A 26,997-nucleotide genomic window follows, 5' to 3' on the forward strand; every position below is an offset into this window, starting at 1 on the left:
GATTCTCTGGGGTGTTTTTGCGTGAATTGAGATTGGGGGTTGCTAAAAAAAAAAATAGGTGCAACTCTGGCATCAGTAGATGCTAAACTGGAGTTGGGTGTTAAAGTGAAGTAATTTCCTTTGGAGGGAGCAGACGTAGAAACAGATAGAGAATGTGACACTGTGTTAGAAGGATTACATACATTACCCGATTGTGGTTAACGTTGCCCGACGACATTTTGTATGTCACCAGTGCGGTTTATGTGGTTGCGTAATGGTACTAGGCGGCTTCGGTTCACACATGCGTGCCGGAGATCTTTGCGCATGTGCAGTCGCATACCGGATGTCAGCACCTGGCCAACGACGTCATACGTCGGCCTGGTGGAGGATATAAAAGAGGAAAGTAATAAGGATATGGCCTCTTGGTCACAGAGACGTTTTTGTTTGGGAACCTTTAGCTGTGATTTGGAACATATATTTGGTGAGACATTTGTTGAATTGGCTAAGTGTATTGTTGAGTCTATGGTGATTGTATTGCCACTCAGGTGGCTTTGTGAGAACTGTTTTCTGAGCATTGGCTTGGTCTTTCTAGCTTGGATCTTTAGGACTGACTGCTACTACTGACATCTAGTGGAAAAATGTGATATTGACAACCAAATCCTATTTTGGTCATTGTAATTTATACAGTTACCAGAATTTCATAGCTAATTACGTCTCTTTACTTTTTTTCCTTCGATTGAATCGTTGCGGATGTATACATAATTATACTTTGGTAGATATTTTACCCCTCTCATATTCTCTGCATTTGCACAGATGCTTGGGCCAAAATTATGTTTAATTATCTACATTGGTATGCCTCAAAAGCTTTGAGAGCATCATTTTGACGGTAAGCTGAAGATTCATATATTGTGCTGAACAGTTAAAAATGCATTTTGTAGAACTATTGATATTTGTTGTAATTATCAATGATGTATGCTTCTTATATATTTGTAGACTGTACTGCGGATAAGTCATCGCTTTCCCTGAGAAAGCCCTCGTTGGGCAAAACATGTAGGGAAGTTACATTCTTCAAAGCCGCAGCAAACAAGTCTGTTTTGATTTTAAAGCACCACTGTATTTAATTACAATTTTAATATTGATTTGCAATAAAAATGTAAATATTTAACAAATATATTTGTTTGGTTTTTCTGCACCTTTAAAACCCAGTTACTCCACATTTCCAGAGATCTTTATGATAATATAATATGATTATGATAATTAAACTAGGGGTATCCAAAAGCCATCAAAACTAAGTGGGCACATCAAATAAATGCAGGCAAAAAGGGCATTAGTAGCTGCTTGCAGAGCCTTTGAAACAAAAATAGGTAGCTGCAAAAATGCAGAAACTTTGACCATATTTATTGTAGCAGAACAAAATGACACAAAGGCCTCAGGACAAAAAGACAAACACTCACTGCCAAAGTAGAACAACTTTAAACAAGGAAAGAGGTAATTTCTTAACGCACAGGCCTGCACTAAGAGTAACTGAGCAGGTGTGAGGTGAGGGGTCATATCCTCAAGGTGGCTGGTTTTCAGTTTTCTATGTGCCTAGTGTTGGTTTTTATGTAGGCAGCAGTGTAACTCTAGGTTGCTTAATTAAGGACAATGGACAAAATGAATGTTGTATCTTATTTACTACAGCAATCTTTAAAGTGCAAAACAAATCCATACTTACCAAAGACATGTCCATCATTCCTCTCATATTGTTTGAGGAACAAAGTGAGTAGGTGGAGTTGGTGCAGCCAAGTACCCTACTTGGTGAACATGACCAGGGTTTACTGTATTATGTATCCGAGGGGAACTGCTATAAGGTGGGCTTATAGGATGCCATGGCCCTACATAGTGATATGTAGGCACAAAAGGCACACACGAGTCAAAACCAGGTAAAGAAGGCTGGCTATATGGATCAGGCACAAAAGGGTAATATACTGGCCCAGGTGGAGAAGGCAGAGAGTCCACATTAGGAAACGGTCCTGCAAGAAACAAATAGAGCGTGAGTGAGAGCAAGAGTGAGTGAAAGCGCGAGCAAGAGAGGGCGCGAGTGGTAGTGAGAGCGAGTGGTAGTGAGTGTGAGAGAGATGCACAATTTATATAAAAACTGTATTTTTTCACTAGAACATTGCTTTGATATTGAAATTAGAAAGGCAAGGAGGACTTCGTTGCTTTCTATAAAGCCCTCATCACACATTGTTACAGCCCTGTAAAGCAGTGACCCAGAGCAGTCCACCACAATTCATCTTTCAGTGAATCTGACTAAAGAACATTAAAATCTGACTGGTTGCTATGTGTTATGAATATGCATACTATTCCTCTGCAGTGAAAAAGTCAAAATGAGGGTTATTTTGTAATGTCAGTGAAAAAGTGAACTGCACACAGACAATCAAATTCTAAATCTCACAGTTAAAACAAAAAGCAATCTTCTGACTGGAATGGATTCTACAACTTCTACTTTGTTTACAATTTGCTCTATAGTATTGCCCTTCCTGGATATTGTGCAGATGGCTACCCAGCATGCACATTAAAATCACAGGCATGCTTAGTACTTGCACAGAGCTGCAAACCCAATTGTTAACTAGAATGCCTGAAGACTCCTAGGATTGCTGACGCAGATATCCCAGAAGTCAATGTGAGAAGGATAATGCCGTCAATTGCTTAGCCAAAGCAGAAGCAAAATGTGAACTTAAAAATATATGCTATCCAAAACATGAAATATGACCATTACAGTAACTACTTTTGACCTGGTGTCTATACTAGGTTATGTTGGTATATTATGCGTTCTTAAAGTGCAATGACCACTCTGATTGAAGGGAGCTGGCAACCCTCCAGTTCCTTTACATGAAATACAGTAGGAGTGTCCGGCCATTAGCACTTGTTTAAAAACTCGGCGAAGATCTGCTTTACTGTAGTGACCGCTTTATGCAGAGCTGTTGAGGACTTTGAAATGCAGCAGCCACTTACTGAGGTAGATTAGAGCAAATGACTGATCAACATGCATCATAAACAGTTTCAACTTGCTTACATGTTTTCAACGCACAAGCAGCTGATGAATTCACTGTGTCATGCTGATCATAAGTAACACTGATCTGCATCATTAAGGATTATGAGTAAATTAATTGTTTAAGTTTAGTATTGGTTTGTAACCTACAAACACCTGTGGATTTTCTTTAAAGGAGAAGTTCACCTTTGTACAAAAAATAAATGAACATTTATTACAGTAAGAATCGAACTACCACGGCACTATGGAGAGCCGTGGTAGTTCACTGAGAACTACAAGCTGACAGCCGTAAAGGCTGTTGGGACTTGTAGTGCACTCATTCACAGAACACAGTGAATGAATGCTACCATGTGGGCGGAGCCCTGCACAGCCACTTATTTTTTAAATTGTGAAAGCTAGCGGGGAGGGGAAGATCCCCTGATAGCTGTCACAACAGGGAGCAGGGGCCGGTCCGTTCGTAACAGGTTACATCCTGATTATGGGTAGAACATGCAACATGTTACAAAAGGTAAACTTATCCTTTAAAAAATACTTTTATGCTCATCATGAGAGCAAGAGTAATCTGACAGTAGTACTAATTTGATTGGACTGACAGTCCGGGATCTGTACTGGGGCAGAACTGAGCAATCCTCTGTCTTTGATTGCTCGGTTCTCTGGGCAGAGCTGGCAGGGTACAGATACAGCATCGGACCAATGCTGCATCCACCTAGGTGAGTATAATGTGGTATTTTTTTTCCACAGCCCATACTTCTCTTAAGCCCTTATAGGGTCTCAGGGCTCATAACCCAACCTTACTATCAAAGTAACCAAATAAAAAAAAAATAAGTGATGCTTAAAATTTAACATACCACCTGACTCCAGTGCCTGTGGCCTGTTTTCATTGCACACAGTTAGCACAGATTGCTCAACTACAGGAACAGGTTCTGGAAAGCTCTGATATGGCTCAATGTGTGGTGGAGTCGGGACAGGCTGCACATAGACCATGGAATGCCAAAAGCTCTGATGATAACACTAGGAATAAAAAGTGGGTGTTATCTAAAAGCCTAAGATTATGGTTATATCTGGAAGAAAAAAAAAAACAAAAAAAAAAAACACACAACACACACACACACACGATGAAATGTCAGCACAGTCCACCTCAACTATGTGTGTCCTTTAAGATCAAAATGTGAGGTGGTCACAGCAGGATTTTCTGTTTTTTCAATTACAGCACATCAAGTCAGCATACTATTAACCACCTATAATTCACAACTGGGGTGTCTGTTCCCTCCCTTAAAGTGACTATAAACCCTCACCTTGTAAAAGAGCCCTTTCAGTTTATAGTAGAAATGAAAGGAAAACATTTAAATATATAAAAATATTATAAAATACATTTTTCCTCTGTTTTAGAAGTGATACCATTCCCTTTAAGCTGCTTATGCAGCAGAGAAAAGAACAGGGGGAGGAGAAGCAGCAGCACACAATTTCCCAATGAATGGCTGTGCAGGGGGTGGTCAACAAAAGTCTGATCATTAGAAGAGAGGAGGCTGAACTCCAGCACAGCTAGAGGACTGGCCACACAGTGCTCTCTTGCCTAGTGTGGTCAGTTTTTAATAGGAAAGGAGAGTGTCTGGCAGGAACACCAGGGAATTCACAATATCAAGAATATGAATATTGGGTTTACATATTTCTCTCTCCTCATCTGGCTGTTGCAGCCAGGGCACGGAGTATATAAAGAGAAGCCATTTATGTCTAATGAAAATGCTAGCTTCCTGGCTGTTGTGTAGTACAGGGATTTGTAAACATTTTACTCTAGTGATCCAGATAAAAAATTACCAAACTCTAAAATTTGTCATGGAAAATATGAACACTCCCATTACCACTACTTTCTGAAAATGCTAGCTTCCAGGCTGTCATGGGGACAATCTGGCCTAAATATTCTGAAACACTGACCTTTAACCCCTTTTCCAATAGGCTGTGTACATATGAAACACCATGAAGGTAGGCTTTACACAACATTTATGTATACCTTTTGTTTGTGCTGGAAGGATTTGATTCCGCACCCCCATCATGGAGACTGAGCTGTCACCGACAGCCTGGTCTCAGTAACAACTGGGAGCTCCTGATCAGGAGATCACCGACAGCCAATCAAAGGGATCACTTGTTTGAGGTTCCTCCTGGTAACTTTATGAGAGGAGAAAGTGTACAATGCATCTTTGTGGAGATTCTTATAGAGAAGTACAAAAAAAAAAAAAAAAAAAAGTCAGTTTAACCTAGATAAAGTCCCGATCTATTTTTTGTTTGTGTTCGTGTCCCTGTCAGCATTAGGGTCAGGTTAGCAACAGTGCTAATAGCAGTGTCAAATGTGTTTTAGGTAGGGTGTAAAAAAAAATATGCTTACTGTATTCTGACCCTACTACAGGTACAAGCAAATAATGAAATATGGTTATTTTGATTTTTTTCTAGGTGGGTCATGGTAATGGCAACAAAGTTTTGTATTTGTTTTTTAAATTAATATATTTTTATACCTTAGGGAGATAGCAAACATTTACCAACAAATGAAGGCCTAACTTGTCCTAGAAATCCCAACTTTTCTTGCTTCAAATTAACTGAAGTCAGCAACTCAAAGTAGCACTTATACTAGGAGGAAAAAATGACTGCTAGTTAACTAGAAATGTTAGAAGGAGGCAGGAAGCAGCAATGACTGCTCACAATTTCTTTCCGGACAGGTTTTCACTAATATTGTCACACCTGGCAACAGACGTGCTCTTTTAGTACAGTGTTGTCAGTGGTGTAATTCTGCACGGTGGTACACTGAAGTAAATCTGTAAGGGCTGGCTTCACCTGCTTGTCCCTTAATACAAACCAATGGAGAGATCTGTACCTTCTCTGGCAATCCACTGCTTCCCCCACTGTTCAGAATATAGACTGCAGCTACTTAGAAGCACAGCTGGGAAGTAGTGGCAGTCTGTCACTGGAGAGTAAATGGTTTCCCTGCATACCTCAGGGGGCACATTGGTTGTGGATTCAAATGGAGAAGTGCAAGAAGATGAAGAGACTAGAAGAGAGCAGACTAGACCTAACCTCCTGCTACACTTGGTGTTTGCATGTCTATTAACTGGTTTCCCGCCCTTGGGATGTATCGGTCTGTCCTCGACTGGGAGTGTTGATATCTGGGTCATGTCTGAGGCCATGATCCAGATATCGTTTTGTTCAGCCGGAAATGCCCTACAATGTAAAAGTGATCGAGTGGCTCACTCACTTTTATAGGGGTTTGGGGAACGTCCAATCTCCCTGCTGCCACCGCCTTATCAGTCTCTCCTGTCCCACCAGGGAGCTTGGTACCAGTGCAACTTGTTGCATTAGATACCCTAAACAGAGTGAGAGGAACTTCCATTGTTCCTCGCCCTCTGTGACATCAGAAACTGGAAGCAACAAGGATTTTGTCACCTCTGGTCTTGGTTTGTTTGCAAGCAGTTACCAGCTTGTAAAGCATCTTAACAAACTGATCTTAGAGGGATCAGATGCTTTGGAAGACAGAGGAGACATATGGGCTCTAGTATACCCCAGATCTCTCAACTGAGAGGTGCTATCACAAGGGATGCTGTTCATCCCTTGTAATTGAAATAACAAAATATTAATAAATCCACGTGCTATGAATACTCACTAAAAAAAAAAATTAAAAAATAAAATGTAAAAACAAAAAAAACGGACAACAGGAATACATTGTTTTATCTTGCTTTTTGGAGGAGAGGTTCACTTTTATATTGCAAAAAATATTTTTTTTTTCAACCTCCCCTGCATTCACACACATTATGTACATAGGTCCCGCGCACATGTAAACAGTGATTGCACCACATATGTGAGGTATCACCACAAACTTCAGAGTGCAAGCAATAATTTTAGAGCCAGACCTTCCTGTGTAACTGATAATTTGTAAAGGCTTTTATATCGCCGCCTCGCCAGGAGTGTGCAATTTTAAAGCTTGACATGTTGGGTATCTATTTACTCTGAGTAACATTATGTTTGGGGGGGTAACAAGACAGCTCATAAAAGTGACCTAAAACTATGAGTCGCTAAGTGAAAACAGACTTCCTGCCTGATTTTATAAAACCTGAGAGACTGCATGTTGTCAGTGTTTATAGGAAGAGGTCACTTTTAGCTTTTTAGCCCCATTATTTAGGGGCATGGCACTAGCCTTTTTTTCAGTTTCCCTACGTGCTGTTAGGGCAGCATTGCACTATTTTCTGTACTTATACAAGTGTAGAAAGTAACCAGTGCATTTTTAACATGTTGACATTGGAGCTCAGCTCTGTAAAGCATGTAGAGCCATGTGTATTTTTCTGTACTAGTGCTGAGGTGCTTTCAGGCAGGCCATCAAAGTGAAGTAACAAGTATTGGCTGTACAGATTCGCCTGCACAGCGGAGTTTGACAGGTACGCAGGGACGGGTGCATGGACCTAGACACACAGGCTCTGTGTCTGGGTCTGTGCACCTGTTAAAACTCAGCTCTGAAGAAGAGTCTGTACAGCTGATGCATAGTCACTTATATGGACTGCCTTCATACAGCTTAGGCTGGCCATAGACAGGCCGTTTATCGGCCGAATTGTTGGCCGATAAACAAAATGTTGGTCGTTGCTGCCATGGATGCTGCCACCAATGCTTACAAAAAACGGCCATTTTTCGTGGATTTTCCAGCATGACCGATAAAAAGAAACGAGAAGATCCGCAAAAAACGGCTGACGGCATTGCCTCACTAACTGTGTGTATATAGGCCGATTTTTCGTTCGGACGAAAATTCGGCTGATAAATGACCCACCTATGGCCTGCATTAGTGCTAGTAGAGAGAAAAAAAAATTAAATTAAAAGCTCTTCATGCTGTACAGGTATAAACAATGTGAACAAGCCCTTAGGTTATTTCCACTAAGGCATGATTATGTGCCTAGTTCTTTAAAAGTAGATAAAACCATGCAATACAATTCATTCACCACTCTGCAAACTTATTCCAGATTTGTGATTTACTTACTTGTAATCCTAGGTTAAAGTAATATTGCAGTACTTTTGTGTCTGACAGAAAAAAAAAAAATATAGGTGTAAACAACTCACATATACAATAGTGTGAAAAAAATCTTCGAGCCAAGATCAATATTAAGTGCTGCTGCACAGGATTTTTAGCTATTGAGAGATTCATTTTATGTGGTTTAAATTGAAGACTGTTAAGTGGGTAAACAATTAATTTCCTTAAACTAATTAAATTTATGGAAGATAGAAGATAAAGTGCCAATTAATTTCTGAGATGCAACCCAATTTTTGACACTGTTCAATCACAAAACTACAGAAAAACATGACTGAGTAGCAGTTCATATTAGATGCAGCATGATGCATCTATTGCAGTTGATCACAATACACCCTGTTCCAATTTATTATGCAAATTCTATTTAAGTGTCACAAAGATTAAATATTTTGTTTTTCAGTTTAACTCATGGATGGCATTGTGTCTCAGGGCTCTATTGATCACTGAAAACAATCTCGGACACCTGTGATAATTAGATTGGCAGGTGAGCAGCCGAATTTAAGGAAAAACTACTAAAGGAGGGTTGTCACGGTATAGGGGCCCGGCCAATTATCAATTCCTGCTTACTGATCTTGAGTGTCACGATAAGAGTTCTCAGCCAGCCCAGTTATTAATCCCCAAGTATTAATTCCTTTATTTTGATTTCAGTAAATATGCTGCAAACACAACAAATGACAAGTTTCAGTTCTTTACAACCTATAAAGTGTTTTGAAACTTACTGTGTGTAATAATTTGGAACAGTGCATTGTATGTTTTTTATGTTTAAAATACTGTTATCATTAGGAGGTTTGTTCAATAAAATTTGAATTGTACTCTTAATAGTTGATAACATGAGAATTATGCTGTTATTTAAATCAATTATTTAGGTAAATGAGAAAAATATCTTTTGCATAATAATTTGGAACAGGGTGTAGGTGTAAGCTGCCCTTTTAGAATAAAATTTCCAGAGCAGTTTGAAATTTTTAATTTGTACACTTTTTTGTTTTGAAAGCATTAAGAATGTTTAAAGAACAAAAGATTTTCATTCATGTTATATGAACATACTAGCTGCTTAATCACAGAGGTTTACAACCACTTCGAGTTTTTAATCTGACATGAAATATAAATAAAGCACATCCTTCTATACCAGGGGTGCTAAACCTCTTGAAGAATGAAGGCCACTTAAGAGATTGGGTAACTGGTCATGTACGCTCTCAAAGTATACCACACCCACATTATGTAATAAAAATAGGTAACAGAAGTCTATGGCTCAATGAAGCTCTCCTGCAGGAAAGCCACAGGTGCGCTGCATCAGTAGATCAGTGTAAACATAGCCTAATAGTTATTTATCCTTTTATAGGTCCTAATATGCCCATTGCTGATGCTACTATGCCAAGTGTACACGTGTGTGTGTGTACACAGGCCTTATTTTTCTTTTGCAGCTGCTGCTGCCATCTCTTTTCAGGCTGCTAGAAAGGATTAGAGGCGGAGTGCACTTCGTATCACTCCACCTGTGACAGGAAATGGAGCTACAGAGGAAGAATCGGCTTAGGTGGCACCTGCTCCCTCCCCTGCAAGCAGCATCTCACTACACTAATCCTCTGGGATGACGGGTCGGCAAACCTAGATTGCAATCAACAGATTGCTGACCCCGAGCATGCGCTTCCCTGGTTTGAGGTCACTGGCCACATCAGAGGCCCAGGGGTTGAGCCACCTCTATTCTATACTGTGTATTTGTCACTTTTGACAGGTTTCCTGACACCAAGAGGCAAAAAGGTGAGTGTCTCCCTTGCCCCCAATCAGCTTTCACTGAGCTCTGCAGTTGAACTTCAGCTGCCCCCTGCTTTCAGAAATCTCAAACAAGCTGTATAAATTCAGAACTTTGAACTGTAGAGAAAAGATGGGTGTAGATAAACCAGTACAACTTTCACAGGAGGACTTTTCAAATCTGTATTACCTGAGGCAAAATATTTTGCTGGGTATATGTAAAATGTTTACAACCACTTGGCCCTGCCTTCTAGGTAAACATTCATGTGTTGGTCATAAAAATGAGAATACAAGGCAGATATACAGAAAAAAAAAAAAAAGGAAGGTCAAATGTGTTCAAGCATGTCATGTGTTATCATAACTTTTACATAACTTACCTCTTGGCAGATCATTTCCACTTGGGTCACAGGAATAAGGAGGAGGTGGAAGAGGAACTGTGCAGTCTCCCATCTCACCAGATCCAGGCGGAGCTATTAAAATGCGAATGTACATTACAAATATAAAATGTCATGCATTAAGATGTTGAAAGAAAAAAAAAAAAAACAAAAAAAAAAACATACTGGCTTCTCTGAGGTAATCAATAGGTTACTGAATTTCTTTATGAGCATGTGTGTGATCCCAGCAAGCTCACGTTTGTTTTTTTACACTTCCCTTTGCAAACATTCTTCAATTAATCCTGGTACTGAATATTTATCATGATAGTAATATCTTCCTAACATCAACTTCAGCTGAAGTTCCAACAACATATTGGAGAACTGCAATTATTGTCCCATTATCTATATATGTACTGTACATGCACAATATTTTCCAGATCTCCATATCTAAATCTATCTTTATGTGGAATGATTTTTTTTACATGGCGTGTACTACTAATTTTAAATCTTTCCAGTAAAATCTTTTAGCAATCCCTGCCACAAAGTTATATGTTTATTTTGCATAATCTTTTCAGTTTATATAATGGGTCAAGCACTGGCTCCACAGATGCATTATCCAGACATCTTATTTCCATTTTAAAATCATGGTCCTCACTTCAAAACAGTTTGCTAGGCCTTTTGCTGTCCACTTCTACTGTACAGCTGGCTACACCATGGCTTACGAAGTGGCATGTAGCCACGAAATGCGTTATATGGAGTTTAATAAAATCGACTTTTTATGAAATTGATCACTTTTCAAAATTCAGCTTCTCCTTCTACTGGGCGAGTCTACTGATACTTGATGGCCAACTTTTCATCTCTCTGCAACACCTACCAATTATCGCAGATTTCTGCACACCTAAACCAGATTTGAACAGTGCCGTAGATTTAGCAATTTTGTAGTGCAGAGAGAAATTCAAGAACTTTGCATTCAACCTTAAATGCAACAGATTAGGCAAGCATTCCTGTAAATTAAAACACATTTCCAGATTTAAAGTGCAGCCCAACCAAAATTGGCTTGAGAAGGCTAACAAATGGGTTTAAGTAACCTCATTGTCCGTTCGGAACGAAGCATGACAAATGCAGGCTCTCCCCGGAAGGGATTTAAAGGCTTCTTATACAGCAAGAAGCTCACTTAAATTTTGGAAACTTGTAATGGAAAGAAATCTAGCTAATTTTTTCCCACAAATCCAAATCTAAAATCAGATTACAACAGGAGCACAAACCGTAAATCTAATGGTTTGCATCTTCTCAGGGAAGTTTACAGGCGAGAACATGTGAAAATGTCTCCTCAAGTATGGGACTTCGAAATAACAGTTTAGGAATTTCTTTTACAGAGAATATTTAAGATAAAGCATTCATGTCATTACTTATTCAAATGGATCAGGTGCAGAAAGAGAAAAATTTAAAAAAAAATAATTTCAGCTTGCATCTCTCTTGCCTGCGCCTAAAAGAGCTGAATGAACGGATGAGAACAAAAAAAAAAACAAACAAAAAGCTGTTTCCGTTAGGTGGGAAGGTAGGGCAAAGGCTTGCAATCACAACTGGAGACCTGTGTCCTTGCCCAAACTCAAAAAAGCCTATGAAAAAAGGTACCAGAGGCATCTCATGGGGCCCCCTACTGACCCCAGGCCCTCGGGCAGTGCCCGAGTTTCCAAATGGTCAGTCCGCCCCTGCCTGAGGGGTTATTTAGTGAAGGGACCAAACATGTAATGCTTTAAAATTGTGCATGCCTGTGGAATGGCAACAAATTAAGGTACCTAAAAATCTCCTCAGGAAGCGCTTTAAAATACTTTTACTTTTACCAGGAGGTTTGATGCTAGAATTGCTCTCTGATGTAAATGGCGATACCTCACATGTGGTGCTTTCACGGTTTACATATGCACGTGGGACCTATGTAGACATTCGTATAGGAGTATGGGGGCGCTTTACATTTTTAAAAATCTTATTTATACTGTATTTATCAACTTTGTCATTACAAGGATACATGAGCAGTGAAAGGTACTCTTTAGCAAGAGATTTTGGTTTTGTTGGACCCCAGGTCTCTCAACTGTCCTCAAAAACATCTAATCAAACTGTGACCGGTTTGGTCAGATGCTTTACAAGCCGGTAACGAACAAATTGAAAGTTAAAAAATCCTCATCACAGTAAAGCAAGTGAGAGTACCTAACAACCATCCTGAGACACAATCCCCAAGATCACACATTCTGCATTGTAAATTTTTTGAAAATAATTTGTAAACTTGCAATGGAGTTTTTCTTTTTTGTTAAGAAAGGAACTCTAGCATGACTTAAAGTGGTTCTAAAAGGCAGAAGGCTTTCTTAACTTCATGCACAAAAGGTAAAAAACAAAAACACAAAAAACAACCCTTTCTAAATGTAGCTCCCCTAACACCCCCCCCATCCCCCACGCAGCCCTCCCTTACCTGAGCTCCAGCTTGATCCAATGGTGTAATGGGAGCCTCGGCTGTCCAGGGACTCTGTCATTGACTCACTCATCAGTGAGCCAAAGAGGAGAGAGCGGGGTGCAGAATGGACAATGTCAAGTAGTGAGCCTGTTTGAATACCCCCATAGCAAGAGGCTATTGGGGGCACTCGGCAGGGAAGAGGAGCCAGGACTGGCAGCGGGGCACCCAAAGGGAAGAGGATTAGGGCTGCTCTGTGCAAAACCATTGCACAGAATAGGTAAGAATAACATTTTATTTTTTATTTTTAACAACCTTTAGAATCACTTTAATATACTGAAAACAATGCTGTTGTGGACTAAGCATTAAGTTAACTTAGTCCTTGTAAAAAGTTAAAAAATACACAAAAAAAAATCGAAAAATACCAAAATACATGTATGGTTTAAATTATAGATAATATATTATACAAGAGCACCACCTAATGTTTAAATGTACATAACAGCTATCCTCTTAAAATTTCTTAATAAAAATGTCTTACTAAAATTGCTCAGTTGTAGAATACTTTAACAATTTAGGGTTTATTTGCACCAGATGTGATTTCATACAATTTGTGGCATTTATCACTGCTTACTACTATTACTACTTTAAAATCAATGGAGTATGTTCTATCCTAGCGATGCACAGCACTGTATGCTGAAAACATCTAACATACTGCATTTATGGGCGCATTCACCAGAAGTTTTCCATACAATTCAAGTGTCCACAAGAAGACACACAAGCTATATTTTTTTTTTTACCCTTCTATAATTTACCTTTTTATTCGCACCTAGTGTGTAAAATCCCTTAGAAACTGTTACTGATTAAGCAGTCATGTGACCAAATGTACAGTCGCAAGAAAGTATGTGAACCCCTTGGGATTACGTGGAGTTTTGCATGAATTGGGCATAAAATGTGCTCTGAACGTCATCTAAGTCACAACAATAGAAGAACACAGTCTGCTGAATATAATACTACAGAAACATTAGATGTTGCCATGGTTTAATTGCACATAACATGTAAACATTCACAGTGCAGGGAGGAAAAAGTATGTGAACCTTTGGACTTACGGTCTGGATAAAAGCGCACAGATGTGTCCCAAAGGAAATAAGTGAATGGTATATGTCAACTATGATTGGTGGGGAAAAAACTCACTGCTGCCATGGTAAAAACACATCGGTTTGTGGGAGGTATGAACAGGAGCCAGGCGCTGTGTAGTTTTGTGATAGAAATAATACACCTTGTATGGAGGTGTGTCTTTAATAAGTCATATGGTAAAACAATAATAAATAACCAGCCTGTGGCTTTAGGAAGCCAGGTTCCAAGATGGACGGCCCGTCCGCTCAGAGGGAAGCAGTGGAGTAGAATGCCTGTCAGTGCAGGGACCACGTTTACCCAACGTCCCAGCGTCCTGGATGACGTCACCACGATGTGGAGAGACAGAGGGGGGGAACTCTTGCTGGAGCCGCAGCTTTAGAAGTCTCTGAGACTTGACAAAGCGCATGCGCGTGAAACATGTTGTCCCAGCAACCGGCCTCTTCCTTCTAAAGCTGCGGCTCCAGCAAGAGTTCCCCCCCTCTGTCTCTCCACATCGTGGTGACGTCATCCAGGACGCTGGGACATCGGGTAAACGTGGTCCCTGCACGGACAGGCATTCTACTCCACTGCTTCCCTCTGAGCGGACGGGCCGTCCATCTTGGAACCTGGCTTCCTAAAGCCACAGGCTGGTTATTTATTATTGTTTTACCAGATGACTTATTAAAGACACACCTCCATACAAGGTGTATTATTTCTATCACAAAACTACACAGCGCCTGGCTCCTGTTCGAACCTTTGGACTTAACTGGTTGACCCTCCTTTGGCAGCAATAACCTCAACCAAACGTTTGCTGTAGTTGCAGATCAGACCTGCACAACGATCTGGAGTAATTTTGGACCACTCCTCTTCACAAAACTGTTTCAGCCATTGCTGTCCAAAAAGAATATTGCAGCATGTTTGAAGTTTGCAAAAGAGCACCTGGATGTTCCACAGCACTACTGGCAAAATATACTGTGGACAGATGAAACCAAGATTGAGTTGTTTGGAAAGAACACACAACACTATGTGTGGAGAAAAAAAGGCACAGCACACCAACATCAAAACCTCATCCCCACTGTAAAACATGGCAGAGGGAGCATTATGGTTTGGGGCTGCTTTGCTGCCTCAGGGCCTGGACGGATTGTTGTCATTGATGGGAAAATGAATTCCAGAGTTTATCAAGACATTTTGCAGGAAAACGTATGACCATCTGTCCGCCAACTGAAGCTCCGCAGAGGATGGGTGATGCAACAGGACAATGACCCAAAGCATACAAGTAACAAAACAATGGCTGCAACAGCACAGAATACGCCTTCTGGAGTGGCCCAGTCAGAGTCCTGACCTCAACCCGATTGAAATGCTGTGGCATGACCTTAAGAGAGCGATTCACACCAGATATCCCAAGAATATTGCTACACTGAAACAGTTTTGTAAAGAGGAGTGGTCCAAAATTACTCCAGATCGTTGTGCAGGTCTGATCTGCAACTACAGGAAACGTTTGGTTGAGGTTATTGCTGCCAAAGGAGGGTCAACCAATTATTAAGTCCAAAGGTTCACATACTTTGTACTCTTAAATCCTGTTACTTTTTATTTTACAGTGCAGGGAGGAAAGTCTTGGTGGAATAAAGGTCACATACGGGGGATGATTTGCTAAAACTGGACAGAGCAAAATCTGCTGTGCATGGTAGCCAGTTTCTAAAGTCTGCTTGTTCAATTAAGCTTTGACAATAAAACCTTGGAGTTTCTATCCAGAACTGCACCAGACTTTGCACTCTCCAGTTTTAATAAAGCAACTCCACAGTATTATCTTTATCAGCTTCCCAAAACAAGTTTATTAAGTACTTATTTTCTAACGTCAGGAAACCGTTTTCAGCTAAAATTTACCTGGTCTTCCAGTGGGAGGTTGAGACATTATCATTGGCTGCACAGCACTCTGTGGCAGGACAGTGGATGTTACAGTGGATTGAACAGAAGGGCTTGAAGATATTACGGTTGCTGGTGCAGCATTTACACAGGAGGTAGAAATGACAGAGGTCACCTACAAAAGAGAGTAACAGTTAAGTAGAAGCTGATGGCAAATATTTTAAATCAGACAACGGAACATTTTATTTTCCCAGTCCCCAGCCCACCCACCTCGAAAAAAAAAGAAAAAACTTGAGAGGACATTGTGACAGACCCATCTGGGACAGGAGCATTTGGAGGGGACTAGGGGCTAGCTTTCTACTGACTGATTATGGCCCATGAAGAGAGCAGATCACGCTCTAATGATGCACAACGTGATTAATGCTGAGAGTGAGGCCTGAATTAATTCTCTGCATAAAAACAGTAAATCTTCCATTCTGGAGTGGATGAAAAGATGTAATATTAATCTTGTGCAGGTTAATGTCTCAGAGGAAACATGGGGGCCCTCATGCAGACTGGGTTGGAGAAGCTCCTCCCATTTGGGACAGAAATATTTATCAACAATATCCCTCAAGAAACCCAAGATGATAAAATGATTCCACTTTTTCAAACTTGGAATATTGGATGACTTTTGTCTAATGATGGACAGATTATACAAGTGAAAGCAAACTTCTGAAAGACCATAGGTATAATGGTGTGTATACAGGGTGTGGGCTTATTGCCAGTCAGTCTGGGGTGGGCTCCCTGATTAACCAAAGCATTGTCTGCATGCCTGTCTGTTGATTAGTTTAATGTTAATTAGATAAGCTGTTCTCTGATGGAATCACCCAATCTTGAATAATTAGAATTTTCACAAAATTCAGTCACGGGAAGGGTTAGATTGTAGTTCTAAATTTCTGATTTACAGACCACCATAGGCACAGAGTCAAGAATTACTGGGGAGGCTAATCTTTGGTAGAAGGGTAGTCTGGACCTTTTCCAAATAAGGGTCTTTTAATGATATGGGTAGATTTAAAAGCATTTCAAAGAAATTTAAAAGGAGCATTTCTGCATGAATCGACGGACACCAATTGCTGCCATATCTCGATAGTGTGTGGTGTTAAAACTCTGTCCAATGTTTACAAACCAATAAATCATCAAAAGTAATAGATTTTGGTGGAATCTAGAATTACTAACTGCTTCAGATTACTTGCATGGTTTGGGAGCATGTTTTATTATACCAGCTAGCATTCCCTTCGATTTGTAAGATTCTAAAAGGTTGAATTGTATTTTTCATGATTTCAAACTTTCTAGTTATAAATTTGAAACTTTTTTCAAACCATGGAATAACTGAACAGCTTTTTATACAGTACTGTCAAAAATGTCAATCTACACAGCAGGAATGCTTAAAAAAAAACAAAAAAAAAAAAATGAATACCACACACACACATACAGTGCATTCATAAAGTACCCAGACCCCCTCCACTTTCTTCAGTTTTGTTGCGCTGCAGCCTGATACTACAGTTATAGAATTACATTTTTTTTTTTCAATCTACACAAAGTACCCCATAATGACAAAGTAAATAAATTCAAACTTTTCTAAATGTTCTGTTTTCAAAGGAAAAAACTGAAATATCAAATGCTCTTAATTATTCAGACCCTTTACTCAGTATTTTGGCGAGGATCCTTTAGCAGCAATGACAGCCCCGTGTCTTTTGGGATATTACCCCACAAGCACTGAACACTTGGATTGGGGCATTTTCTGTCCTTTGCAAATCCTCTCGAGCTTAACCAGGTTGGATGGAGAACATCAATGGACAGCCATTTTCAAGTCTCTCCAGAGATGTTTAATAGGGTTCAAGTCAAGGCTCTGGCTGGACCACTCTAGGACAATCACAGAGTTGTCCCTAAGCCACACCTGTGTTGTCTTGGCTGAGTGCTTACGATCATTGTCCTGTTAGAAAGTGAATCTTCAACCCAGTCTGGGCGCTGTGGAACAGGTTTTCACTGTGGATACCTCTACTTTGCTCCATTCAGCTTTCTCTCAGCCCTGACAAGTCTCACGGCCCCTGCTGCTAAAAAAAAAAAGAAAAAAAAAAAAAAAAAAAAAAAAAACACCACCACGCTTCACTGTTGGGATGGTATTGGGCAGGTGATCAGTGCCTGGCTTCCTCCAGACAATGTTTCAAGGTCAAACAGTTCAATCTTGGTTTCATCAGGCTAGAGAATCGTGTTCTTCAGTCATGGTTTCATCAGGTTAGAGAATCATGTTCTTCAGTCAGAGTCCTTTAGGTGCTTTTTTGCAAACTCCAAGTGGGTGTTCATGTGTTTTGCACAGAGGAGAGGCTTATGTCTAGACACTGCCATAAAGCCCAGATCAGTGGAGGCCTTCAGTGAAGGCTGTCCTTCTGGAACTTTGTCCCATTTCCACAAGAGATCTCTGGACCTCAGAGTAACCATCAGGTTCTGTCTCACCTCTTACCAAGGCCCTTCTCCCCAACTGCTCAGTTTGGCCAGATGACCAGCTCCTCGAAGAGTCCTGGTTGTGCCAAACGTCTTCCATTTGAGAATTATGAAGGCCACTATGCTCTTGGGATCCTTCAATACAGCAGAATATTTTGTAGCCTTCCCCAGATCTGTGCCTTGCAATAATCCTGTCTGAGCTTTGAAGGCAGTTCCTTTGACCTCATGGCATTTGCGCTGATACAGTATGCATGCTCAGCTGTGAGGCCTTTTATAGAAAGGAGTGTGCCTTTTCAAATCAAATCCAATCAATTTAAATTTACCACAGGTAGACTCCAATAAAAAGGTATAGATACAGCTCAGCAACGATCAACAGAAATGGGAGGCACCCAAGCTAAAATTTCAAGTGTTGCTACAAAGGGTCTGAATACTTATGTCAATGTGATGACACACGCACACACATCTAGTTTGACCACTCTGCCTTACACAGAGCCGCAGCACTTTTTTTTTGTTTTTGTTAATATAAAAGCTTTATTGTATCCATCACAGTGTACAATAGAAGGAGAATTCTGCAAATGGATTAAAGCTAATAAAACACAACAGAAATATGCAATGAATAAAGCCTGTGTACTGTAGTCAAGTAAAATTCTGTATCAGTGGCAATATGCATGGACGGTAGCCAACTCCAAAGTTATGCAGATTTATGTCTGTAATTTAAATGAATAGCATGTATTCTCTATGGAGACAAGGTGGAACACAAAGGTCAATATCTTCAAGGCATATAGCAGCCCAGGGCAAGAGAATAAGAAAAGAAATGGGTAGAAAGGTTGATAGGAATTGGAAAGGAAGAAAAAAGTAAATCGATAGCATGATCTCTTGAGGTGGAGAAACATAAGCGGGAGGTGGGGGAAATGGTGATGGGGTTGGGGGGGTGAGCGGGTTGAAAAAAAAAGGCAGGTTGGAGTCTCTACCCCCCCCCCCCCTCCCCGCTGTACATGTGTCTGGTGTCTCGCGCCAAGTTAAACCTGATTATTTGGGCCTTTACAGATAGGCGGGTGGAATAGTCAAGACATAGCTATACCGAAAGAAGGGAAAGATCTGTCCCAATGTGTTAGTTACAGGTCCATATTGTTATTAAATATTCATACAAAATTGTTTGCAAAGGTATTAGCAAATAGAATGAAGCAGTTGATGCCAGAATGGATTCATATGGATCAGGTGGGGTTTGTTTCAAGGAGAGAGGGAAGAGAACTGACTGAGATTATTGCTTTTGCAAAAAAGTAAGAAAGAAAACCATTCAGCGATTGTTTTATTGATGCTGAAAAAGCATTTTATAGGGTAGATTGGGAATTTATGTTTGACACATTGGAAGTTTTGGGCATTGGACCTAAGATGATGCAATGGGTTAAAACGTTATAAAGTTGCCCAACAGCCGCGATCAAGGTCAATGGCACAGTGTCACAGTTTTTTAAAATGTACAACGGAAGTAGACAGGGATGTCCACTCTCTCTCTTACTCTGTTATATCATTGGAACCATTATGGCACACATATGGTGGAGTTTCCCCAAAATACAACAATTCTGGGAGGCAATAATACAACAAATACAAGAAATAATGAGGATTAGTGTACGGAAGGACCCCTGGGTATGTTTAATTTCATAACATTGAACTCACAGAAAAACAATATAAGGAGCTTGATGATTGTTCATTTGATTAATGCGGCAAAAGGGATTGAACCCTAGGTTTTGGCAGGCACAGAAAGCCCCCAAAATCATGGATTGGATAAATAAAAACGAATTTGTATACAGGATGGAGGAGTTGTATTATAGGGGAGAGGATAACATTGATAAATTTAAGATTATCTGGGAGAGATGGATAATCTTTAAAACATCTAGAAGATATTTAGACCTGGCAAATACATATATGGAAGGGAAAGAGCGGAGGAGGAAAATAAAAGGAAGGTGAGGAACAAAATAGAAATCTGGTATAGGAAGGAGGAGTAGAAACAGGAGGTAACCACGGGGGGCGGACAGAGGGAGGGGAAGGATATTTGTTGATACAGAAATGTATGATTTAATATATTAATAAATGTATAAAGTTGAAAAAAAAAAAGAAGACATAGCTAGACATTTAAATCTGCTTTCACAGAACAGTTGAGATAAGATCATGGTATGCAGAAGTGGTCTGGAAGTGTATCCAGCATGCCCACGTATTTACATATTTGCAGAGAATCTCACGGGAGATATGCATCAACTCCTCCACCAAAGCAATAGTGATAATTTTCTTCAACCACTTTCTCATGAAAGGAATAAGTTTAGATCTCCCGTGTACTGGTATACACAACCATGCTGCATTTATAATATGCAATGCTAAGGACTTCTGAGAAGGCGTGTCTAAGACACTTGTTTCATGAAGAGATAGGATGCAGGAGACTATTCCACCAAAAGTGTGGCTACTGCCCTGACTTCATGGACTACCTTCCATAACTGCTAAATCTCTGAACACAAACCACTATACAGGGCATCCAGAAAGTATTCACAGTGCTTAACTTTTGCCACATTTTGTTATGTTACAGCCTTATTGCAAAATTAAATTCATTTTTTCTGTCAACATTCTACAAACAATACCCCATAATGACAATGTGAAAGAAGTTGGTTTTAAAAATTCTTTGCAATTTATTAAAAAAAAAAAAAAAACCCCACATGTACATAAGTATTCACAACCTTTGCCATGATACTCAAAATTGAGGTCTGGTGCATCCTGTTCCCACAGATAATCCTTGAGATGTTTCCACAACTTGATTGAAATCCACCTATGGGAAATTCAGTTGATTGGACAGTATTAGGAAAGGCATAAACCTGTCTATATAAGGTCCCACAGTGAACAGTGCATGTCAGAGCACAAACAAAGCCATGAGGTCCAAGGAATTGTCCTTAGACAGGATTGTATCAAGGCACAAATCTGGGGAAGGGTAAAGAAAAATGTCTGCAGCATTGAAGGTCCCAATGAGCACAGTGGCCTCCATCATCCATAAATGGAAGAAGTTTGGAACCACCAAGAATCTTCCTAGAACGGGCCGTCCAGCCAAAATGAGGGAGAAGGGCCTTAGCCAGGGAGGTAACCAAGCACTCGATCACTCTGAAAGAGTTCCAGCATTTCTCTGTGGAGAGAGGAGAACCTTCCAGAAGAACAACTGCCTCTGCAGCACCCCACCAATCAGGCCCTGTATGGTGGAGTGGCCAAACAGAAGCCACTCCTCAGTAAAAGGCAAAATGGCAGCCCATCTGGAGTTTGCTAAAAAGGCACCTGAGGAACTCTGGCCAATACCATCCCTACAGTGAAGCATGGTGGCGGCAGCATCATGCTGTAGGGATCTTTTTCAGTGGCAGGAACTGGGAAACTACTCAGGGAAGATTAATGCAGCAATGTAGGGAGACATCCTTGATGAAAACCTATTCTAGAGCGCTCTGGACCTTAGACTGGGGCGACTGTTCATCTTTCAACATGACAACAACCCTAAGCACACAGCCCACATAAAAAAGGAGTGGCTACGGGCCAACTCTGTGAATGTCCTGGAGTGGCCCAGTCAGAGCCCAGACTTGAACCAGATTAAACATCTGAAAATGGCTGTGCACTGATGCTCCCCATCCAACCTGATGGAGCTTAAGAGGTATTGCAAAAAAGAATGGGAGAAATTGCACAAAAATAGGTGTGCCAAGCTTGTAGCATCATATTCAAAACGACTTGAGGCTGTAAATGGTGCTAAAAGTGCTTCATTAAAGTATTGAGCAAAGGCTGTGAATACTTATGTACATGTGAGTTTTTTGTTTTTTTTATTTTCAAAACGAACTGCCTTCACGTTGTCATTACGGAGTATTGTTTGTAGAATGTGGAGGAAAAAAAATGAATTTAATCCATTTTGGAATAAGGCTGTAAGATAACAAAATGTGCAAAAGTTAAGCACTGTGAATACTTTCTGGATGCACTGTATGTGTAGCAAAGTTCCTTCCTCTCTTTCACAACATCAACAGAGTTGTGAATGAGATTAGAAGATTTTTGTAATAGGGCAGCAGTCCTGTACCACCTTGAACAAATGTTATATACATTTATTTGGATTGTGACATTTAGAGATCTTTTGGTGGATAGTGGTCCAGTCCTTTTCCGAGAGTCCCTTGCCAAGATCCCTCTCCTAAGCTCTACACTTCTACCAAGGTCACAGGTTAGTTGTCAAACTGGAATTTATAGACAGTGGCTATGTACATTGAGCCTCAAAAAATATGGGGAGACGTACAAAAAGGGGGTGGTATTCAAAGGCAGTCAGGAAACGCCGTATTTGAAGGTAAGACCAGGCAACACTAATCATTCAGGATATAATATCCAACAGGCTGGTTGTATGATCGACTTGTGTACAACCTGGGGTGCCCATATATGGATCGGAATTAGTCCAAATACCTGCTGAACCGGCCAATTTAAATCCATGTATGGCCTGTAGAGATGAGCGAATCGAACTTGGCGAAGTGGAATTAGTTTCGAATATTAGGAAAAATTTGATTCGCGCCGAATCCGAAAATTAGCATACTTCGGATGCGCGAAACGAAATTTTTCCAAAAATGGCGGCGACATGTGTGGCGACGGAGCGGGGATCTCTGGGAAGGCGCGCAGACAAGGCACGCTGACCCATAATGCATTCATTCATGACATGTGATCGCATTAGCCAATCAGCAGCCAGCCAGCCAGCACTGTGTAATGGTGGAGCTATAAATTGCGGCCATCTTACAATTCTCCATTTGCCTCCGGTCATTCAAGAGAGACAGACCTCTCTGTATTAGGGACAGAGTTAGGGCCACAGATACTTTAGAAACACAGAATCGTTACTCAGGGACAGACACAGAATTGTTACTGAGGGACACAGAATTGATACTCAGGGACACAGAATTGATACTCAGGGACACAGAACTGTTACTCAGGGACACAGAACTGTTACTCAGGGACAGACACAGAATTGTTACTGAGGGAAACAGAATTGTTACTGAGGGACACAGAATTGTTACTCAGGGACAGACACAGAATTGTTACTCAGGGACAGACACAGAACTGTTACTGAGGGACACAGAACTGTTACCGAGGGACACAGAATTGTTACCGAGGGACACAGAATTGTTACCGAGGGACACAGAATTGTTACTGAGGGACAGACACAGAACTGTTACTGAGGGACAAAGAATTGTTAATCAGGGACAGACACAGAATTGTTACTGAGGGACACAGAATTGTTACTCAGGACACAGAATTGTTACTCAGGGACACAGAACTGTTACTCAGGGACACAGAACTGTTACTCAGGGACACAGAACTGTTACTCAGGGACACAGAACTGTTACTCAGGGACAGACACAGAACTGTTACTCAGGGACAGACACAGAATTGTTACTCAGGGACAGACACAGAATTGTTACTCAGGGACAGACACAGAATTGTTACTCAGGGACAGACACAGAATTGTTACTCAGGGACAGACACAGAATTGTTACTCAGGGACAGACACAGAATTGTTACTCAGGGACAGACACAGAATTGTTACTCAGGGACAGACACAGAATTGTTACTCAGGGACAGACACAGAATTGTTACTCAGGGACAGACACAGAATTGTTACTCAGGGACAGACACAGAATTGTTACTCAGGGACAGACACAGAATTGTTACTCAGGGACAGACACAGAATTGTTACTCAGGGACAGACACAGAATTGTTACTCAGGGACAGACACAGAATTGTTACTCAGGGACACAGAACTGTTACTCAGGGACACAGAACTGTTACTCAGGGACAGACACAGAACTGTTACTCAGGGACAGACACAGAACTGTTACTCAGGGACAGACACAGAACTGTTACTCAGGGACAGACACAGAACTGTTACTCAGGGACAGACACAGAACTGTTACTCAGGGACACAGAATTGTTACTCAGGGACAGACACAGAACTGTTACTCAGGGACAGACACAGAACTGTTACTGAGGGACACAGAACTGTTACTCAGGGACACAGAACTGTTACTCAGGGACACAGAACTGTTACTCAGGGACACAGAACTGTTACTCAGGGACACAGAACTGTTACTGAGGGACAGACACAGAATTGTTACTGAGGGACAGACACAGAATTGTTACTGAGGGACAGACACAGAATTGTTACTCAGGGACAGACACAGAACTGTTACTGAGGGACACAGAACTGTTACTGAGGGACACAGAACTGTTACTGAGGGACACAGAACTGTTACTGAGGGACACAGAATTGTTACTGAGGGACACAGAACTGTTACTGAGGGACACAGAACTGTTACTGAGGGACACAGAACTGTTACTGAGGGACACAGAACTGTTACTCAGGGACACAGAACTGTTACTCAGGGACACAGAACTGTTACTCAGGGACACAGAACTGTTACTCAGGGACACAGAACTGTTACTCAGGGACACAGAACTGTTACTCAGGGACACAGAACTGTTACTCAGGGACAGACACAGAATTGTTACTGAGGGACACAGAATTGTTACTGAGGGACACAGAATTGTTACTGAGGGACACAGAATTGTTACTGAGGGACACAGAATTGTTGAATTGTTACTGAGGGACACAGAACTGTTACTCAGGGACACAGAACTGTTACTCAGGGACACAGAACTGTTACTCAGGGACACAGAACTGTTACTCATGGACACAGAATTGTTGAATTAAAGAGTATGTCAGACAACACGCAGAGGAGTGTCAGAGGAGGCCATGTTTTAGGAGCGAGCAGACGTGGCAGCAGAGGAAGGGGTCGAGGCAGCACTAGTCGCAGCCAGAGGCCAGTGCTCCCGGTGTCATCCAGCGGTCGTGTCTCCACCGACAACTCTGCCGTCATCGATTGGTTGGCTCGGTCGTCTTCCTCTTCCCAGGTCACCTCTGACACCTACAGCCAACGGTCGGTGGGTACATCAGACACAACCGTTAGTTGGCATGGCCCGGGAGCAAGCCCACTGAAATCACGTGTCCTCTACCTGCCCCTGTCCTTTGGTGTTCCCTCACCAAGCGAAGTATCGCATGCTGTGGGCTCAGCCCCACTGTACAGTGAGGAAGAGCTAACAGAGGGTGGTCAGGAACGGGGGGAGACATCCGCCTCTTCAGCAGCCAGGCTAAGAAGTACTGGCGAGGAGAGTGGCTTGGTAGCCGGTCTAGAGACAGGTCTGTCTCCTGACCCACACGCAGCCGAGGGGGCTAGTAGTGAGGCGGAGACCCTAATTGATGATGATGAGGCTGATCGCACTTGGCAGCCTCGTCGTCATCAGGCTATTTCTTCCGCATCATCAGGAGAAGAGGGTGCCAGCTTGGCAGCGAGCAAAACAGTCGGTGGGTTGCCCAGGAGGCAGCAGGGTCGCAGCAGTGTCAGTGGAGGCAAACGGCCACGGAGTAGAGCACCAGCTCCACTGCAGCCTACCACCACGGCCAGTAGTGGTGCCGGTGTGCACGGAGGAAGTAGCAGTCAGCTAGTGAGGAGTAGCGGGGGCAAAGTTTCCTACTCGGCGGTGTGGCAATTTTTCGTCAAGCCGCCCGAGGAAGTAAACGTAGCCGTATGTCGACTATGTGGCCAGAAAGTCAAGCGTGGCCAGGGGGCCCATGTTGGGACTACAGCGTTGCGTCAGCATATGCAGCGTCGCCATTCGGTGGCCTGGGAAAACCGTGATAAAGATACGGCGGTTCTGCCTGCCCCAGCCCCCGCTCCATCACCCGCTCCGTTACTTGCTCCGTCACCCGACGTCAATCGCCCTCTATCAGCCAGTCAAGGCTCCAACGCCTCTGCTGAGGGGAGTTGTCGCTCGTTGGCATCTTCCGCTCGTTCAGATGCTCCTTCTCCTGCTACTCCTCTTCACGGATTCCGTCAGCAGTCTTTCTTGGAATCCGTTTCCAAGAGACAACAGTTTGCGAGCACGCACCCGACGGTGCAAAAGCTGAACGTCCTCCTGTCCAAGTTGCTGGTGCTGCAGTCCCTCCCTTTCCAAGTGGTGGACTCAGCACCTTTCCGAGAAATGATGGCTTGTGCCGCGCCGCGGTGGAGAGTGCCAAGCCGGCATTTCTTCGCCAAAAAGGCAGTGCCAGCCCTGCATTCACATGTAGAAGAGATGGTGGGCCAGTCTTTGAGCATGTCGGTCTCTGCCAAAGTGCACGGCAGCGCCGACGTGTGGAGCTGTAACTACGGTCAGGGACAGTACATGTCATTTACGGCCCACTGGGTGAACGTGGTGCCGGCACAGCCGCACCAGCAACTTGGACAGGTCACGCCGCTTTTGCCTCCACGTTTGCACGTCCTTGGTCCAGCAAAGATGTCCGCCTCTACCACCTCTTCTTCCGCCGTGTCCTCAGCCGCCACCCCCGTGCCAAGTCCCATTACCCGACCGGCATATCACATGTGCAGGGCGCAACGGTGTCACGCTGTGCTGCACCTGGTATGCCTTGGCGAACGTAGTCACACAGGGGAGGAACTTCTGAGTGTAATGAACAGAGAAATCGACAGATGGCTGTCTCCGCGCAAACTGAAAATCGGAACCATGTTGACCGACAACGGAAAGAACATGGTGTCTGCTCTGCGTCAAGGAAGGTTGTGCCATGCGCCATGCATGGCTCACGTGTTCAATCTGGTTGTCAAGTGGTTCCTAAAATCCACCATCCCACTGCAAGACATCCTTAAAATGTCACGTAAACTTTGCATGCATTTCAGCCATTCCTACACCGCAAAGCACACCCTCCTTGAGCTGCAGCGGCAGAACGGAATTCCACAGCATCGCCTGATCTGCGACGTTGCAACAAGGTGGAATTCAACCCTACACGTTAGACCGCCTTTACGAACAGCGAAAGGCCATCACCGAT

At 42.1% G+C, this 26,997-nt stretch overlaps 1 protein-coding gene across 1 annotated transcript in view; it reads right to left on the bottom strand.

Moving 5' to 3' along the window:
- Positions 1–1,699: 1,699 nt before the first annotated feature.
- LOC149461422 (UDP-N-acetylglucosamine transferase subunit ALG13-like) overlaps positions 1,700–26,997 on the bottom strand; it is a 180,923-nt gene continuing 155,625 nt past the window's right edge. The window contains exons 21-25 of the mRNA XM_089678257.1: positions 15,627–15,780; positions 10,190–10,282; positions 8,019–8,059; positions 3,862–4,024; positions 1,700–1,991 (exon numbers count right to left, since the gene is read on the bottom strand). Of these exons, the coding sequence (XP_089534383.1) occupies positions 1,717–1,991; positions 3,862–4,024; positions 8,019–8,059; positions 10,190–10,282; positions 15,627–15,780 (726 nt within the window). The 3' untranslated portion in view covers positions 1,700–1,716. The remainder of the gene's footprint in view (positions 1,992–3,861; positions 4,025–8,018; positions 8,060–10,189; positions 10,283–15,626; positions 15,781–26,997) is intronic.

The sequence above is a fragment of the Staurois parvus genome, unplaced genomic scaffold, assembly GCF_062004578.1.
Source record: "Staurois parvus isolate SC_StPar_1 unplaced genomic scaffold, SC_StPar_1.0 ptg000202l, whole genome shotgun sequence".
NCBI classification, from domain to species: Eukaryota; Metazoa; Chordata; class Amphibia; order Anura; family Ranidae; genus Staurois; species Staurois parvus.